The following is an 18533-nucleotide window of genomic DNA, read 5'->3' as shown; positions in this document are numbered from 1 at the left end:
CTGTGCATACCTGCAATAAATAATAGGTGACAAAGAAATTATTCAAAAATTTGGAGAAAATATAAAAGATTATTAAATTTTGGGTTACATGGACAGTGAATTGTAATTTGATTATTGTCTGGCTGAACTGGAAGTTCACTTTAATTTTGTTAATGAATTGGCTCTTTATTTAAACTGCACATCTGACCAAGATCCACTTGTCAATTATTTATGAAAGAAAAAAAAATTGTTTTTGGAATTATTTATTGGTCTTTTGTAACTGTATTTGTGAATAAAATTCACAAGTAATACAGGCATTTGACAATGTTTCACATGACCTAGGATGATGGAGGAACATGCGTTCTTGTTCACCTGTTCCATTGAAGCAGTCGTTCCTAGCTTTGCCACTTAGTTGTTTATAAAGTACCCTAATGCCAAATTGGTAAGATCTATTACAGCAACTGAAAACATTGCTTTCATTTATTGACAAATAGCTATTATCATTTTGGAAATGCATACTGGCAATTGTACAAAAATTGGTGTGATTAGAGAATTGATTCTGAATTTGCAATTCTCCCCATAGAAATGCTCGTTTTCTCTGGTGAGGAAGATCAGGCTGAATCAGAGGCGTGGATGGCACCACTTACTCATCTTTGGCAAAGTCGGTCATACAACTTCTTGGCTGAGAGGAAGTTTAATGCATCTGCTGCACTAACTGAGCCATACTGTGCAATATGTACGCTCTTCTACCCCTACTATCAGGTAATGAACATTATCTGTCTGTATGCACTGGCAAAATACACTGAGCTGTGCTGTGGTCTGTTTAATTAGCTGTTGTACATATTTGATCATGCTTGTGTATATCATGAAATCTGACTTGAGCTAAAGTCTTTTGCTACTTTACACCTTTATGTTACATACAAAGCTTCTGCAGGATGATTTCAAGATAAGAAGAGTTGTTATGGTGTAGCCACAAAACACAAATGTCAATGGACCAGAGGAATTTTATAGTTCTGATCTTTCCGTCTAATGTTGGGGAGTACCCAGCGCTTTAAAAAGAGCACAAAGATCTTTTCTGAGGAGGGAAGTTCAGTTGTGCTTGCATTCATTGACAATAGAGTAGCCTGTCTCATTGATGATGGCCCATATGGTGCATACAGCTCCAACAGAATGGTCTATTGGCCTTCCTTTCATCAATTGACTGCAAAATCATGGGGCCTTATAACAACATGAAAAGAATAAATTTGAAATGCTTCTGTGTCCTGCTGAGTTTTCCTTTGAACACCCTAAACAAAATGTATTTAATTCACTCATTACAAATAGCACTTCTGAAATATTATTCCAAAAAATTGTGTTAAATAATGCAAAGTTAAAATCTGTTTAAAATTAAAATTCAAAATTTAACATGAAGTAAGATGAATGAGGATCTGCTATCTAGAAATCATACTGGCTTATTGGTCCAAAGAAAATAATTGAGCGGTTTAGTGATGTCGATATGAAGAATCTAAATTAGAAAAGTGCATCATATTGTAGAGATTGTTTTAATTATTTGTAACAATTATCTACATCTATGAAAAGCTACTGTATTTTATAAAAAAATGCACCAAAAGTTTGTCTTCACTCTAGTAAATCAAGGGTCAAAAGACCTGATTCAGCTTCACATAAGGCAGGAAGTAAATCTTGACATGATAAGTAGCTTCACAATTTGAAGCACAATTGGTGTTCCTTTCGTAACTTCTATACACATAAAGAATGTGCAAAGCATGGCATTTCATACCCAGTTTTCCTCGGAACAATTGAGCAAGGAGTTACAGTTCACATTGGTTCATCTGTAGTTCTTGAATTTTAAGCAAGAAGACACAAATTCGTGAACCAAAAAAAATTTCATTTCAATCTTAATAAAATTGTATACTTCTGAGAATTACAGACTACCTAGCCATGTTATTGGACTTTAGATTGAATAGGTTTAAAAAAAAAATTCTCCCTATCCTTGTGTTCGTTCTACAAGCCAATTTAAGCAGCAGATTCTTTCACATCCTTAAATTCTACAACACTCAGGGCAAATGATGAACGGGGAAAAGCAGTCAAAAAAAGGAAATGGTGATTTATAATTGGTTGGTGCTTGAAAAAGTATTTGTTGGGACTGATGAGCATTGGTGCCAGGAAGAAAACATACCTTTGCTTCCCTCACTCTGACTATGGAAGTTGGAGCTGAGCCAGATGTATGTAAGGTGGTTAAATTCAAAGCAAAGTTCGACGTCTCAGAATCAGGTTTATAATCACTGGCATGTGTCATGAAATTTGTTAACTTAGTAGCAGCAGTTCAATACAATACATAATATAGAAGAAGAAAAATAAGTAAATAACTAAATACATCAATTACAATATACATATATTGAATAGATTAAAAATCATGCAAAAACAGAAATAATATATATTAAAAAAGTGAGGTAGTGTTCATGGGTTCAATGTCCATTTAGGAATTGGGTGACAGAGGGGAAGAAGCTGTTCCTGAATCGCCTTCAGGCTACTGTACCTTCTACCTGATGGTAACAGTGAGAAAAGGGCATGCCCTGGGTGCTGAAGGTCCTTAATAATGGATGCTGCCTTTCTGAAACACCACTCCTTGAAGATGTCCTTGATATCTTGTAGGCTAGTACCCAAGATGGAGCCGACTAAATTTACAACCTTCTCCAGCCGCTTTTGGTGCTGTGCAGTAGCACCCCCCCTCCGCCATACCAAATATTGATGCAGCCTGTCAGAATGCTCTCCATAGTACATCTATAGAAGTTTTTGAGTGTCTTTGTTGACATACCAAATCTCTTCGAACTCCTAATGAAGTATCGTTGCTGTCTTGTCACCTTTATAACTGCAGCAATATGTTGGGACCAGGTTAGGTCCTCAGAGATCTTGACACCCAGGAGCTTGAAGCTGCTCACTCTCTCCACTTCTGATCCCTCTATGAGGATTGGTATGTGTGTCTTTGTCTTATCCTTCCTGAAGTCCACAATCAGCTCTTTCATCTTACTGACGTTGAGTGCAAGGTTGTTGCTGTGACAGCACTCCACTAGTTGGCATATCTCGCTCCTGAATGCCCTTTTCTCTCCTTCTGAGATTCTACCAATAATGGTAATAATCAGCAAATTTGTAGATGGTATTTGAGCTATGCCTAGCCACACAGTCATGGGTATAGAGAGAGTAGAGCAGTGGGCTAAGCACATACTCCTGAGGTGCATCAGTGTTTATCATCAGCGAGGAGGAGATATTATCACCAATTTGCACAGATTGTCTTCTGGTTAGGAAGTTGAGGGTCCATTTACAGAGGAAGGTACAAAAACCCAGTTTCCGTAATTTCTCAATCAGGATTGTGGGAATGATGGTGTTAAATGCTGAGCTACTGTATGGTCAATGAACACTATCCTGACATAGGTGTTTGTACTGTCCAGGTGGTCTAAAGCCGTGTGAAGTGCCATTGAGATTGTGTCTGCCGTTGACCTACTGTGTCCGACTAATCTGCTGTTAATGGCAATAAGGTGTTTTTTGCTATACCAGATTGTGTCTTTCATATTTCCATACCTGAAAATTCCTGTGCTAAATCTGAATGTCTGAAAAAGTGCAGGCAGTTTTTTCTTAATGAATCTGGCCATAACTGCTATGAGTTGGCATTGTACAAATATTTTTACATAATATACAAATAAATTGGTTGAAATATTTTGTCAGATTCAGTTTATTGTTCAAGCAGAACTATTATGTATCAATATTTAAAAAGGAAAATTATTATCTGCCTGAAATAAATTATTAAACATTATGGAGATTGAGGATGATAGATCAAATCATGGCTATTGGTAGAAAAATATGAAATATAATTGGTTAAAAAATGTTTGTTTCTATGCTTTTAACAGTTGTATACTGCTCTGTGACTTCTCCAGTTCTTGGACGGCTCTTCTTGGTACTTCAGCTGAATGGTTGAAACAGTAACTGAACCAATATAGACCAGTTAGCTTCATTTGGATATGATTGTGTCAGAAAGAACAATGCACAAGTCAGCCATTTTTTTTTAAATAAAAAAATTCTGTTCTTAGAATGAGTAGTGTTGGATTGCAGTCTTCAAGATAGAAAGCTCCCATAATGGTGATTGAAATGCAGTTTGTTCCTCTTTTATCTATGGAGTTAAATCATATGATTACATTCAAATATATGCAGGTTACATTTGTAATTATAATGCAACCCAGGACATCAGTGATCATGGTTGTCTTCTCAACTTTCTTTTTTATGGATAGTCTTTCAGAAAACATCAAAATAATTACATAGTATCAACTGCTAAACTAATTGGTCATTACTGGCTGATCTACAGCTCTTACAAAAACAGAAAGGCTGGAAGAGCTCAATCAGTCGAATAGCATATGGGGGAAGAGAAACCAGTCAATAATCTTACAGTTCTGAGGTTGGCTCAGTGACTCAAAATACTGACTGGTTCTCTTTCAACAGACGCTGCTTGACTTTCTGAGTTCTTTCAGCATTTTTTTGTTTATTGCTTCAGATTCTTGACACATAAATAACAGAATTGCAGATAACTGTTTGTGGAATTTAATTTTTATTCTTGTCCACACTAATTTGTATCAAACGTTGAGCTGACGAGTAAAGGGAAGGAAAGGTACGTCGCATCCAGAGTTTCTCCAGTTAGCGGACGATTTCCCTCCACGCCTCTCTGACGTAGTGGGGAGCCGCGTATGAGGCAAATTACAGCAATGGTTTGCCATTGCCTTCTGCCGGGTGAGTTTCCAAAGAGATCACCAGCTCGTAACCCAGCATGGATGGAAAGCGTGCAGGGGGGCTGGCTGGATTCAAACTCGGGACCTTTCGTCTCAAGTCCAGCACTGATGCCACTACGCCACCAGCCGGGTCGACAAGAGTAAGCAAGGATTTTTTTCTTGCACACTTCAGGCTCTTCAGTTAATTTGCAGACTGCAATAAAACAGAAAACACTGGGAAAATTCAGTGTGTCAGGCAGCATCTGTGAAAGAAGAAACAGTTAATGTTTCAGAACCAAAAACCTTAATCTGAAATGAGAGAGAAACAAGTTGGTCTAGATAACAGTGAAAGTAGGGGAGGGCAATGGAGGGAGTATCTCTGATAGAATGAAATAACATGGTTGTTAAGGAGCTGTGTGTGCAATATGTTACCAATGTTGTGAAGATTGGGCTACTGAGACATATCCAGCAGACCAGAATACTGTATTCAAATAAAAGGAAAAGGAAGCAGGGGGTGGCAAGCAAAAATGGGCAATCTTGTTACAAACAGAAAGACAATAAATATTTAATTGGAGAATTTATTCTTTTGTCATACAGGCTGAAAGTTGCTCAGACACAAGATAAGAGGTTGTGCTCGAGCATGCGTTGGACCTTGTTGTAATAGTGTAGGGGACATGGACAGGTCAGAGCAAGATACTATATTTAAGTGAGAAGTAGCAAGAAAGCCAGGGTCATTCCTGTAGACTAAGTGCAGAGGCTGCAAAAAGCAGGAGTGGCCACTTTTGCCTGCTGTCCCTCTCCTTTTTTCCCTTTTGATTGTTTCTTCAGTGCAGAGGCCTCATTGTCAACACTGAAACAGTAGTTTGTAAGAAGTGCAAGTGCATTGCTGCTTTACCTGAAAAAACAGTTTGGGTGGGAATGTAAACTGCATCAGTGTACATCATATATCAAATTTAATACCTGAAAAATGTTGATCTTAATTAAATTTAAATATATCCTAATTTTAGGACATTTAATTGGTTTGCAAGTATTAAACAGTGGCATGATGGCACAGTGCTGCTGTCTCACAGCTCCAGGGACCCAGGTTCAGTCCTGTCTTTGGTTCCATCTGTGTGAAGTTTGCACGTCCTCCATGTGATAGAATGGTGTTCCAGTTTTCTCCTGCATCCCAAAGATGTGCTGGTAGATTAATCGCTACTATATTATTACCTCTTAGTGTAGGTAAGTGAGCAAAGAATTAAATGGTAATTGATGAGCAATTGAGGGAGAATAAATTGCAAAGACATGGGGAATGGGACTAAAGAGCATGCTCCATTCTGACAACACACATCAAAGTTGCTGGTGATTCAAATCCCTTACTCACTCTTCCTTCAGTTAGTCCTGACGAAGGGTCTCGGCCTGAAACGCCGACTGTACCTCTTCCTACAGATGCTGCCTGGCCTGCTGTGTTCACCAGCAACTTTGACGTGTGTTGCTTGAATTTCCAGCATCTGCAGAATTTCTGTTGTTTGCTCCATTCTGAGTTGGCTCAGACCCAGGAGAAGAGCTTTCGATATTTTGTTAAGAAAGTAAATGTAATGGAACTTTATTAATCATAATAAATTAAATCATAATTAACAGAACTTCAATCATAAATAGTTTACAGTGCTTGGATATCTCTCATCTGATCAATAACTACTGTGTGATCTTTATTCATTGTTTTGCACTGTGTGAATCTTACCTATCGATATAGTTTCTCTATAGGCAAAATGAATATGCTTATATTACAATGATTAATTTCTTTGCTGAAATTAGCATAGTAAATAGTTAAACTACTGCCTTGATATACTAGTACAATTATAACAGATTAATCAGATAGAAGCTATTCCAAAATTTGGTATATTGTTGTGAAAGGAAATGTAGATGTCGCAATTTGTCTTTTTGTGATGTAATTCAGGGGAGGAGGTGGTTAAATCAATAACAAAACATGTAGAATTCTCTTTTTAAACAAAGAAAAAATATTTAGTGGTACTAAGTTATAGGAAATCAGGGCTACTAACTAACACACTTGCACTGTAATACTTCCATGGTTTTTGATTTCTGTGCAACTTCAAGCTGACAGACTGGAAAGGGAGCATTAAAACAAACCATTTCCATCAATAGCTCAACAGATTTTTAAAAATACTATTGTCAAAATAATAAATAGCAACAGATGGAGGCCATGGTATAAGCCAACTAATCACATATTAGATGGTGCTTAAATCTTTTAGAGTAGATATGGAAGTTTGGCTTTGTTTTTGGGATAGTGGGAAAATGTCCACTGTGTTGAAAGTAGAAAACTTAATTTCTAAGAATTTTATGTTTATAAATCATGCAGAATTAAGCAGTATCTTAAATGAAGCTGGTGCCCCTTCATCCTTTTGAAAACTGGAGTCAATAGACCAGTGGATATGCTGCATTATTGGCCTGTTGATGGCCAAGGCTTACTTTGCTGTGCATCTGATTGTTGACAACAACAATTAATGTTAAGCCAGTAATTATGAATAGCATAAATAACAACTTAAATAAAGGTAAATAAGTATAGTTCAGCAAAAGAACAAAGCTTTAGCCAGTCACCAGCCTAATAAACATGCCCTTTGTTCCAGCCTCATCCACATTGCTTGTTTTGGACAACCTAATGCCTCAATGAGGAGGAAAAGAGATTTGATCTTGTGAGTTATGAGATTTCTGGTTTTGCTTCCTTATTCCTTCAGAAACAGTTGGTTCTGATTTCCACAAAGTACAAGTCATCAATAATTTACAATATATTTAAACAATTACTAAAGGTAGCATAGTGTCAAGTGTAATGCTATTACTGCTCGAGATGTCGGAGTTCGAAGTTCAATTCCAATTCCAACGTCATCAGTAAGGAGCCTGTACTTACTCCCTGTGGAATGTGTGAGTTTTCTCCTGGTGCTCCTGTTTCCTCCCACAGTCCAAAATGTACCAATTAGTGGGTTAATTGGTCATTTTAAATTGTCCTGTGATTAGGCTAGGGTTAAATTGTAAGTTGGGTAGTGAGGCCTGTTCTGTGCTGTATCTCAATAAATAAACTAGTGGTAATGCTTGGATGTATGATTGTTTCTTAACCAAAATGAACAGTTCAAAAATATCCAACAGTATAATTGGACATTTTATTTTTTAATTTAAAGAATTTCAAATGAGTTTTCTATACGAGGTTTAATAGCTCTGTCAGAGCATTGTATTAAGGTGATCAATTACGTAGAAAATGCTGTGACTACATCATTGGTTTGATGAACTGCCTACCCTCAAAAAAAAGGCTCTTGTCATTCTTTTTAGATGCTGGCAAACCCATTAATTTCTCACCCTTGCAATTTTTCTCTTTTTACTTGTGAAGTATTTGGCTATAATTCAATTTGCTTGTAAATTATTGCTTTGGTATCAATGCATTAGTTAATCCTAGTCACAGCACTCTGCAGCATTTGTCATCAATACCCTAATAAATTTTTGTCATAATATGAGAGAGAACATAGTTTAAGAAATAGGAGTGAGCCATTTATGACTAATCTGTACCTCATTGCCACTTTGTTGCACTAACTCAATATCCCTCAATTTCCAAGACTCTGAGTTTGCCTTGAATATACTCTGCAACAGTTCTTTTGGTTAGAGTATACCAAGATTCTCTATACTTAGGTGAAAAAAAATCAGTACTGAATAGCTTTAAGAAAGAATAAGACTCTGATCCCTGGTTATTGATACATCAGCAAGGAACAACATTCCTTCATTTAACCTTTAAAGCCCCTAAAGATTTTTTGTTTCATTGAGATAGCCTCTCATTCTTCAACTATTGAGATTAGAGATCCAGGAGATGTAAGAGACTGCAGATACTCAGAGGGTTTGAACCAGACCCGTGAGGGGACGGGGGAAGAATTACCAATATTTAGGTGAAAACCTTGCTTCAAGTGGACCCTGTATCGTTCAGCCTAAGAAGTAAAAGCCACCATTACTATACTTTCCTAATCGATTGCTGTACCTGCACCTTAATTTTCAGTGATTTAGTTACAATAATATTTCAAATCTCTCACCATTTCAAAAAAGCACTTAAATTTCCTACTTTTATTACTGAAGTGCATGATATCAAATGTTTTCTCATTTTATTCCATTTGTCATATTCTTGCCCAATTCATATTGCCTGATTATATCTCCCTGAAGCTATCTCTTTACAACCCATACTAGCACCATGTTTTATAAGCAAACTTCATTATGTTAGAATTGATTGTTTCATCTGATTTATTGATATGGTATTGTGCAGCTGGGGCTTTAGCACTGATCCCTGTTGCTTTGCATTAGTCACAACACTTTAGACCGGAATTGACCCATATATTTCTACTCTCTTTTCTATTGGTTGACCAGTTCTCAGTCTGCACCAATATATTACCCCCAATCCTGCATGCTTTAATTTTGTTTAATAACTTTAAGGTGCTTCTGAGTTTCTTTACTCAAGGCCCACTACCATTCCAAATATATTAAGTCCACTGGGCCACACTTCTCTACTCTGCTATTTACAACCTAATAATTTCTTAAGATTTATCAAAGATAATTTCCCCTTTATAAATCTATTTTAACTGCCAATTCTGTTATTTTTAAAATACTCCCACTTCTTGAATAAATTCCAGAATCTTGCCATCTAATATCAGGCTAACTGCTTTGTTGTTTTCTGTCCCTCCTTTTTTCAATACTGGATTTGCATCTGCTATGTTCTGATTTGTGTGAATATATTATGATTTGTGTGACTATATTATCATTTGTGCATTTAAAAAAAAAATGACAAAGTGTCCATCTCACACGTCCAAAGCCACCCTTTTTGAAAACATATCCTGGGATTTATTGGCTTTTAGTCCTATTAATTTTATATCTTCAATAAATATTTACATCCTACTTAATCTGCAGATACTCAGAAATAAACAAAAACTTTCGTAAGAAGTGCTCCATTCAATCATTGGGTGAACTGGGTTGGAGGTATTATTGAAACCATTTCTGTATAATCAGAATGAACACAAACAGTTGAAATTATGAAAAAAGTGCAGGGAAGCACTTAATACTAATATAGTCTTTAAAAGCTTCTCTTGGTTGCCCACTTTTCAAATAAGAATGTTTTTGCAGAATGTGGTGGCAAATTGGCTCTGCATTACTTTTACATAATTTGAATAAATTATCTGTGTTAGTGAGTGTTGTTTTGAAACTAGTGAACATTAATTTAAAGCCTTTTCTGCTTTTAGGCCCATGTTTTGAGGATGCTTATTGTGGTATCAATGAGTGGCAGGGTAAGGCTTTGTGGTAAATTTATAGGTCAGGAGGTAATTTTAGCTCTAAACTCCTCACCCATTTTCAACTTGGTTCCATTGTCCTTGTATACGGCAATGACTAGGTTTGTGATGTTATCGTGGCTGACATCACATATTCCATTCTGTAAAGCTTAGCTCATTTACAATTGCAGCTGTTGTTACTGGTGCCTCAAAGCTCCATTAATCTTGGTTTGATTCTGACCTCCAGTGCTGCTTGTGTGGATTTTGATCATTTCCCCTTTACTCTGTGGGTTTTTTTCTGGGAGCCCTGGCTCCCAGCGACATCCCAAAGTCATCCTGATTGGTCACCAGGTACAATTAACCCCAGTTATGTATATTGAGCACAACATTGAGATATTATGTTGCAAATGTGCAAGACATTGGTGAGGCCATAGTTGGAATATTGTATGGAGTTGTGGTCGCCCAAGAATAGGAAGCAGATCATTAAATTAGAAATGGTACAGAGCAGAATCATAAGGTTGGTATCAGGACTGGAGGGCTTGAGTTACACAGAGTCTGGATTGGCATTTTTTCCCCCTGGAGTGTAGGAGGCTGAGCGGGTCATCTTGTATAGGTATATAAATTCATGAGGGATATCAATAAAGTGAATGGTCACAGTCTTGTTCCCTGAGTAGGGAAGGTTGAAGTGAGATGGGAAAGATTTAAAGGGAAACTGAGGTGCAGCATTTGACACAAAGAGTTCTATGTGGGTTATGCTGCCAGAGAAAGTGATAAAGATAGGTATAATTATGATGTTTAAAAGGCATTTCGACAAGTACATGGAAAGGAAAGGTTTCGGAATATGGACCAAACTCTGACAAATGGGATTATCTCAGATAAACAACTAGGTCAGCATGGATGAGCTGGGCCAAAAGGCGTGTTTCCATGCTATAAGACTCAATGACTGAATAGGCAGGTGGTAGAGATTCAGTAGAGAGTAAGTGGGCATCTAAGAGCAAATAGCTTACAGGAAAATAGATAGGTGAATGGGAAAGACTTGGTGGACTGAATGCTCTCTCCTGTCGGAGGAAAATAGGAATAACTAAGCTTTCTGAATTATCCGTTGAATTTAGTTCAGTTCACCCTTTCAATGACCTGCATCAGATCAGTGCCTCCCAGCATCTTAGATTTGCCATTCTGTTTTATGTTTATTTCTCCCTTTTCTGTAATATTTAATGCTAAAGGTCTGTGTGTTCACCCAGTTACTCTTGTTCTAACTAGCAAGTTAGATCCAGTGTGGCTTCAGAAACAGAGGCTCCACTTTGACTCAGCTCTTGCACAATCCTTGTTGTAGGGTAAAGGTTTGAGTACCTTCTTCATTTCAATATCTTAAAAGTGCTGTGAGTCATTTGAGGTCAATAAATCATCATAAAAGATGTCCTTGAGAGAACTGTTGTAGACTATACCAGATGCTTGGTGCTATTGCTGACTAGGACAGTTGAAGCATATCCCTGAAGATTGCCTTTCAAAATTTGTGTTCATGGCCAACTGAAGGACTGCCCATAGTGCAAAGGAAGACCCATGCTCTAAGACAATGAGAAAACAAAGCAAGGTCTGAAGAAACTTTGCACACCCTCCTGAGAGCTGGGAGTATCCTTTCCACAACCACATGGTCTCATGGAACCAGACTGTGACTGATGTATTAATCACAGGAATCCATAAGTGAGCCTGACTGTGGCTTGTACTGTAGATAATGGAGGAAGTAGATGATTTCTTGTAGCTGCTAAGGGAAGATGTGCCATAAACATATTGGTCCCTTCACCCAGGACAGTACTGAGCACAATTGTGTGACTTTGTTTAGCTCGTCTCACTTGTCAAGAACTTAGACCACCATTTTCTTGTTTGAGTTGCAAGGTGGCACTGGTGAACCACAGTAATGTTCTGCCAGCTACGTACAACACCTCTAAATATACCTGTTTTGAATTACATTTACTGCAAGTGCAACATGTAATTTCCCTTTAAACAATGTACCTTTAAATCAACTTAATGAACTGCAGACTTAACAATCTTCTGAAGGACTTAACTCTCAAGCAAGCAAGTTAAGCGGATGAAGGTTTGTCACTGTGGGCAGAAGCAAAGCAGAAGGGCGGGACTCCAAGCCAAGTTGAAATACAGAAGAATGAGACCACCTCTACCCAGCATCTTGTTGGCAAATATGCAGTGCTGGAGGAAAAAACTGAGGACCTTATGGCAAGATTGGTGTATCAAAGGGAAATGAGAAAGAGGTGATTGTTGGAAGTAGAGAAGCTGCTACCGGATTGCTTTGAGTCGATGGACTGGGCCATATTGAATATTCATCTGTGGATCTTTATCAATACACCATAGTTGTCACAGACTTTATAAAGACAGTCATAGATCTGTGTGTCCCCGCAAAATCATTCAGTCTTCCCCAAACAGAAGCCCTGAAGAACCATGAGATCTGCAGTCTTCTGAGGGCTAAATCAAAGACATTCAAATCTGACACCAAGAAGGTTACAAGAGGTCTGGGTACAGTCTCCAGAAAGCCATCCATGAAAGATAGTCAACCATTGTGGCAGGGCTTGAATGCTATACAAAATGAAATCAAGGATATAGGTGACAACAGGGCTTCACTTCCAGATGAGCTCAATGCTTTCTATGCTCATGTTAACTGTCAAAACATTGAGGGACAATCACGAACTCCCACAGCCCCTGATGATGCTGTGATTTGTGTCTCTGAGGCTGTCGTGCTAACATCCTTCAGGAAGGTGAACTCACAGAAAGCATCTGGCTCAGATAGGATACCTGGCTAGGTACTAAAGACCTGTGCTGATCAATTGGCTGGCTGGATTGCTCAGTAAGATCTTTAACCTCATGCTTGGGTACTGAGGCACCTACTTGCTTCAAACAGGCTTCAATTATACCGGTGCCTGAGTGGTAGCCTGCCTCAATGACTATTGTCCAGTAGCACTTACATCCACAGTGCTGAAGTGTTTTGAAAGGTTGGTGAGGAAGCATATCAACTCCAGCCTGAGAAGCAATTTGGATCTGCTCCAATTTGCCTATCAGCACAGCATTTCCACAGCAGAAGCCATTTTATTGGACTTCACTCAACCCTGGAACAGCTGGACAGCAGAGATGCCATCGACTACAGCTTGACATTCAATTATTATCATCCCCTCAAGATTAATTAGTAAGCTTCAAGGCCTTGGCCTCAATACCTCCTTGTGCAATTGGATCATCGATTTCCTCACTTGGAGACCTTAGTCAGTTCAGATTATGACAATGTCTCCTTGTCAATTTCCATCAGCACAGGTGCACCACAAGGCTTGTGCTTAGCTCCCCGCTCCACTCACTTCACATATTTAAATATTTAAGTTTGCAGACGACACCACTATCATTGGCCAGGTCTCAGGTGGTGACAAATCAGTGTATAGGAGGAAGATTGAAAATCTAGATTGAGTGATGCCACAACAACCTCTTAATGTCAGCAAGACCAAGGAGTTGATTATTGACTTCAGGAGGAGGAATCTGGAGGTCCATGAGCTAGTCCTCATCAGGAGATCAGTGGTGGAGAGGGTCAGCAATCTTAAATTCCTTGGTGTTATCATTTCAGAGGACCTGTCCTAGTCCCAGCACACAAGTACAATTATGAAGAAAGTGTGGCAGCACCTCTACTTCCTTAGAAGTTTTTAAAGATTTGGCATAACATCTCAAACTTTGACAAACTTCTATAGATGTGTGGTGGCTGCATCAAAGTCTGGTATAGAAACACCAATGCTCCTGAATAGAAAATCCTACAAAAAGTAGTGGTTACGTCCCAGTCTATCACGGGTAAAAACCCTCCCCACCTTGAGCACACCTACAAGAAACGTTGTAGCTGGAAAGCAGCATCCATCATCAGGTACTCCCATGACCCAGGATGTGCTCTCTTCTCACTGCTGCCATCAGGAAGAGAGTTCCGGAGTCTCAGGACTCACACCACCAGGTTCAGGAACGGTTATTACACCCCAACCATCAGTTTCTTGAGCCAAAAGGGTTAACTTCACTGAACTTCACTTGCCCCATCAATGAACTGTTCCCACAACCTATGGACTCGCTTTCAAGCACTCTTCATCTTATGTTCTTGATATTTATTGCTTATTTATTTATATTATTATTATTGTTTATCATCTTTTGCACACTGGTTGTCTGCCCTGTAGGTGTGGTGTTTCATTAATTCTATTATGGTTATTGGATTGAGTATGCCTGCAGAAAAATGAATCTCAGGGTTGTCTTTGAACTTATTGCCTTTGACTCACCACTGCTGGTAGTGTTTTTAGTTGGGTATGTTCCATGCACTAGAATTCTTACCTTTGAAATTCTCCCTTGAAACGTCTAATTACCATCTCTTTTAATCTCTCCTCTTAATTTCTAATGTATCAACAGAACATTTTCAAAAAGAACTTCTACATCAATGAAACATTATAAAAGTTGTTCAAAGTCCAAGTTCAAAGTAAATTTATCATCAAAGTACCTATATGTTTCCATATAGATTCATTTTATTGCATAAATAAAGACTGACAAACAACCAATGTGCAAAAGAAGTCAAACTTTGCCGTTAAAAATAATACTGAGAGTATGAGTTTAAGAATCCTTGAAAGTGAGTCTGTAGGTCAGTTGAGAGTAGTGGTGAATGAAATCATTCACGCCGTTTCAGAAGACTAATGATTGTAGGGTGATAACGATTCCTGAACCTGGTGGTGTGGGACCTAAGGCTTCTGTACCTCCTGCCCAATGGCAGTAAAGAGAAGAGCGTGACCCAGATGATGGGGATCTTTGACAGATGCTGCTTTCTTGTGGCAGCGGTTCATGTAAACATACTCATGAGGGTGGGGAGGGCTTTGCTTGTGATGGATTGGGCTGTATCTACCACTTTCTGTAGTCTTTTCTATTCCTGGACATCAGTGCTTCCATACCAGATCATGATGCAATCAGTTAGGATACTTTCCACTGTGCATCTATATAAGGTCGTTAAAGTTTTTGGTGACATGCCAAATCTATGCAAACTTCTCAGAAAGCAGAGGCACTGTTGTGCTTTCTTTGTGATGACACGTCTGTCCTGGTCCTAGGGCACACCCTCTGATATGTTAACACCAAGAAATTTTAAGCAACTGACCCTTTCTATCTCTGTTCCCCTAATGAGGACTTACTCATGTTGTTTTTCTATTGTATTCTGAGAATTCTGATTACTCAAACAAACTCTTGCTCGTGAGCACAGGGTGGAAGACAGTATGTCGTGGAGGAGATGTATCTTAAGAGGTGGTGGATTTCAAAAGGAAAAATTTGTTCAAATGTGGGTAAAATATAATAAGTTTTCCTTTTAGGTTAGATTAGATTCAACTTTATTGTCATTGCGCTGAGTACAGATACAAAGCCAATGAAATGCATTTAGCATCTGACCAGAAATGCAAAGAATAGTGTTATTTACAAAATAACTGTGAATAAAAAAGTGCTACAGCACACAAATATAAAAGTACTGAGACAGTACAATACGGATGCAGTACTGCTTAGGGCTGTGATGTGAGGTTCAGCAGTGTCACAGCCTCAGGGAAGAAGCTCTTCCTGTGCCTGCTGGTGTGGGAGCGGAGGCTCCTGTAGCACCTACCGGATGGGAGGAGAGTAAGAAGTCCATGGTTAGGGTGAGATGCATCCCTGATAATGCTTTGCGCCCTGCCCAGGCAGCGTTTATGGTAGATGTTCTCAATGGTGGGCAATTGGGTCCGGTAATCCGCTGGGCAGTTTTCACCACATGCTGGAGTGCTTTGCGGTCCGATACAGGTCAATTGCCATACCACACTGGGATGCAGTTGGTGAGTATGCTCTCAATGGTACAGCGGTAAAAGTCCGTCAGTATCCTGGGACAGAGGTGAGCTTCCTTCATGCTCCGCAGGAAATAAAGGCACTATTGCGCCTTTTTGATCGGGATGGAGGAGTTCAGGGACCAGGTGAGATCCCGGAATTGTGGACACCAAGGAACCTGAAGCTTGATACACACTCTACTACAGTTCCATTGATGTAGATGGGGACGTGAGTGTGGCTCCTAACATGCCTGAAGTCCACAATGATCTCCTTGGTCTTCTGGGTGTTGAGGGCCAGATTGTTATCAGCACACCACACAGCCAGGTGCTGAACCTCGTCCCTGTGGGCCTTCTTGTCATCCCCTCTGATCAGACCAACCACAGTGGTGTTGTCTGCGAACTTGATTATGGAGTTAGAACCATGTACAGGAATGCAGTCATAGGTGAAAAGGGAGTACAGAAGAGGGCTCAGCACACAGCCTTGAGGCACGCCGGTGTTCAGGGTGAGAGTGGAGGAGGAGAGGTTGTCTAACTTAACTGGTGTCTGTTAGAAAGTCCAAGGTCCAGTTACAGAGGGATACGCTGATTCCAAGCTGGCGAAGTTTGGTGATCAGCTTGGAGGGGATCACAGTATTGAATGCCGAACTAAAGTCAATGAACAGCATTCTGACGTAAGAGTTGGGGCTGTCCAGGTGGGTCAGGGCAGAGTGAAGTGCCGTGGAGATGGCATCCTCTGTTGACCTGTTGGTACGATAGGCAAATTGATGGGGGTCCAGGGTACAGGGCAGACAGGATTTCAGATGTGATGGAACAAGTCTCTCAAAGCACTTTGCAATGATGGAGGTGAGTGCAACTGGACGGAAGTCATTCAGGCCCGTGGCAGTGGAATGCTTCGGCACTGGCATGATGGTGGCAACCTTGAAGCTTGTGGGGACAACAGCCTGGGCCAGGGGCAGATTAAAAATGTCCGTGAAGACCCTGGCCAACTGCCCTGCACAGACTCTGAGCACACAGCCAGGTATTCCATCCGGACCAGCTGCCTTCCGTGTATCCACCCTGCTCAGGGTGGCGTAAACATCGGAGGTGGAAGGTGAGAGAGGTAGTTCACCAGGTGGGAGATCTGCTTTGAGGGTGACCTCCTTGTTCTCGCGGTCAAAGCGAGGGTCGATTTCAACATTGATTTATTTATTTGCTTGAATTTTTGGCTGCTATTCTTTTACTAATAAATTCAGGTAGAAATATCAAAACACTAGTTCTTTCTAAAATTGATGGAAAACAAAATAATATGCCAATGTTACATCTGGAGCAAACTTTTGATTAAAGTGAGATTGATTTTGAATTGAATTCTGTTCTATATTAAACTAGAAGACACAGAGAGTTTGATATCTTCAAGTAATTGAAAATGAACCTTAAATGTTTTCGTATAATGTTGGCGTGATAAAACCTTACTGGAAATGCGAGAAGCAGTTTTGAAAGAATACATTTACTACATTGAAAATTCCAGTTATTCTGTTTTAATCTAACCAGTGAATGGAACCAGGGCATGATTGGTCAACAGATGGTCTGTAGTTTAAACCATTATAGTTTAAAACCAAGCAAACTGCATTGCCAGCAACTCCATGCTGATCTGTAAAAATATTTCTACGTGTTACCTAATGGAGGAGTTCTGAGTGAACACTGAAGCCACACTTCAGTGGTGATTTCCTCACTTGATGTTGTTCTCCTCAAGGACTTGAGCAGTAATGCATCAAAATACTTCATCGCCTCTGCACTTATTCTGGAGTTAAAATTCAATATGGTCTGCTTACCTTTTTGAGAGTTGTGATTGTATAACATGCAAGCAGGCCTTCCGCCCACCAAATCAACACTGACCATCAAGTACCAATTTACACTATTTTAATTTTATTCTTCCCCTCCCCCCATTCCCATCAACATCCCAGATTCCCAGATTCTTTAATCTCTTGATCACTTGCACACCAGGAGCAGTGGCCTACCAACACCCAAACTAGAGCAGCTGAGCGGGGCAGGGGTGCCTGTGAATTCACAGGGCAAACTCTACATGTGTGGTATTAGAGGTCAGAATCAAAACTGGGTCACTGGATCTTGGACCCATGATCATCATCTTACCCCTTTTCTGTAAAAGCACCAGTTCAAAATATTTATTATTTTAAAGTGACAACAATGCTGTATAGATGAATTTATGTTACGGACTGACCATTCTGAGATCTTTCTTCAGAATTGTTACCTGTCATTTATGGTGGCATGAGTACATACTTAGCACTGAGTTGCTAGCCTTTAAACTTCACCACATGCACAAGCTGGTTTGTTACACTTCAGCATTAGTTACACCTATAAAGAGAGCACACACATTTCATGCTGAACAGCGTGACATGGTGCGTCTCCTCTTTGTTTTTACTATATTTTGCTTTGCTCGGCACAACACCGTTATTTTCAAACATGGATTATCCGTCATTAGTTGCACTGGAATTGATCCTGTAAGTGTAGGCTATGAGAATTCCATTTTCAAAGTGTTTCTAATGCACTTGCTAACACTTTCAAATTTCTATTCTACTTTATATGTTTGCAGCCTGTTTTTATTTCTGAGTACTTTTTCAATATAGGCACAAACAATCCATAATTCCAGATTATTTCAATGGCATCCTTTTTGACAAAATACTTTG

General features: G+C 39.4%; 1 protein-coding gene across 3 annotated transcripts in view; it reads left to right on the top strand.

Moving 5' to 3' along the window:
• Positions 1-18533, top strand: part of kdm4b (lysine (K)-specific demethylase 4B) — a 550987-nt gene that overhangs the window by 409763 nt on the left and 122691 nt on the right. For all 3 annotated transcript variants that reach the window (XM_072244640.1, XM_072244641.1, XM_072244642.1), the window contains one exon: positions 563-741. In XM_072244640.1, the coding sequence (XP_072100741.1) occupies positions 563-741 (179 nt within the window). The remainder of the gene's footprint in view (positions 1-562; positions 742-18533) is intronic.

Source organism: Mobula birostris, chromosome 26 (genome assembly GCF_030028105.1).
Source record: "Mobula birostris isolate sMobBir1 chromosome 26, sMobBir1.hap1, whole genome shotgun sequence".
NCBI classification, from domain to species: Eukaryota; Metazoa; Chordata; class Chondrichthyes; order Myliobatiformes; family Myliobatidae; genus Mobula; species Mobula birostris.
This window is presented reverse-complemented; position numbering and strand designations above follow the sequence as displayed.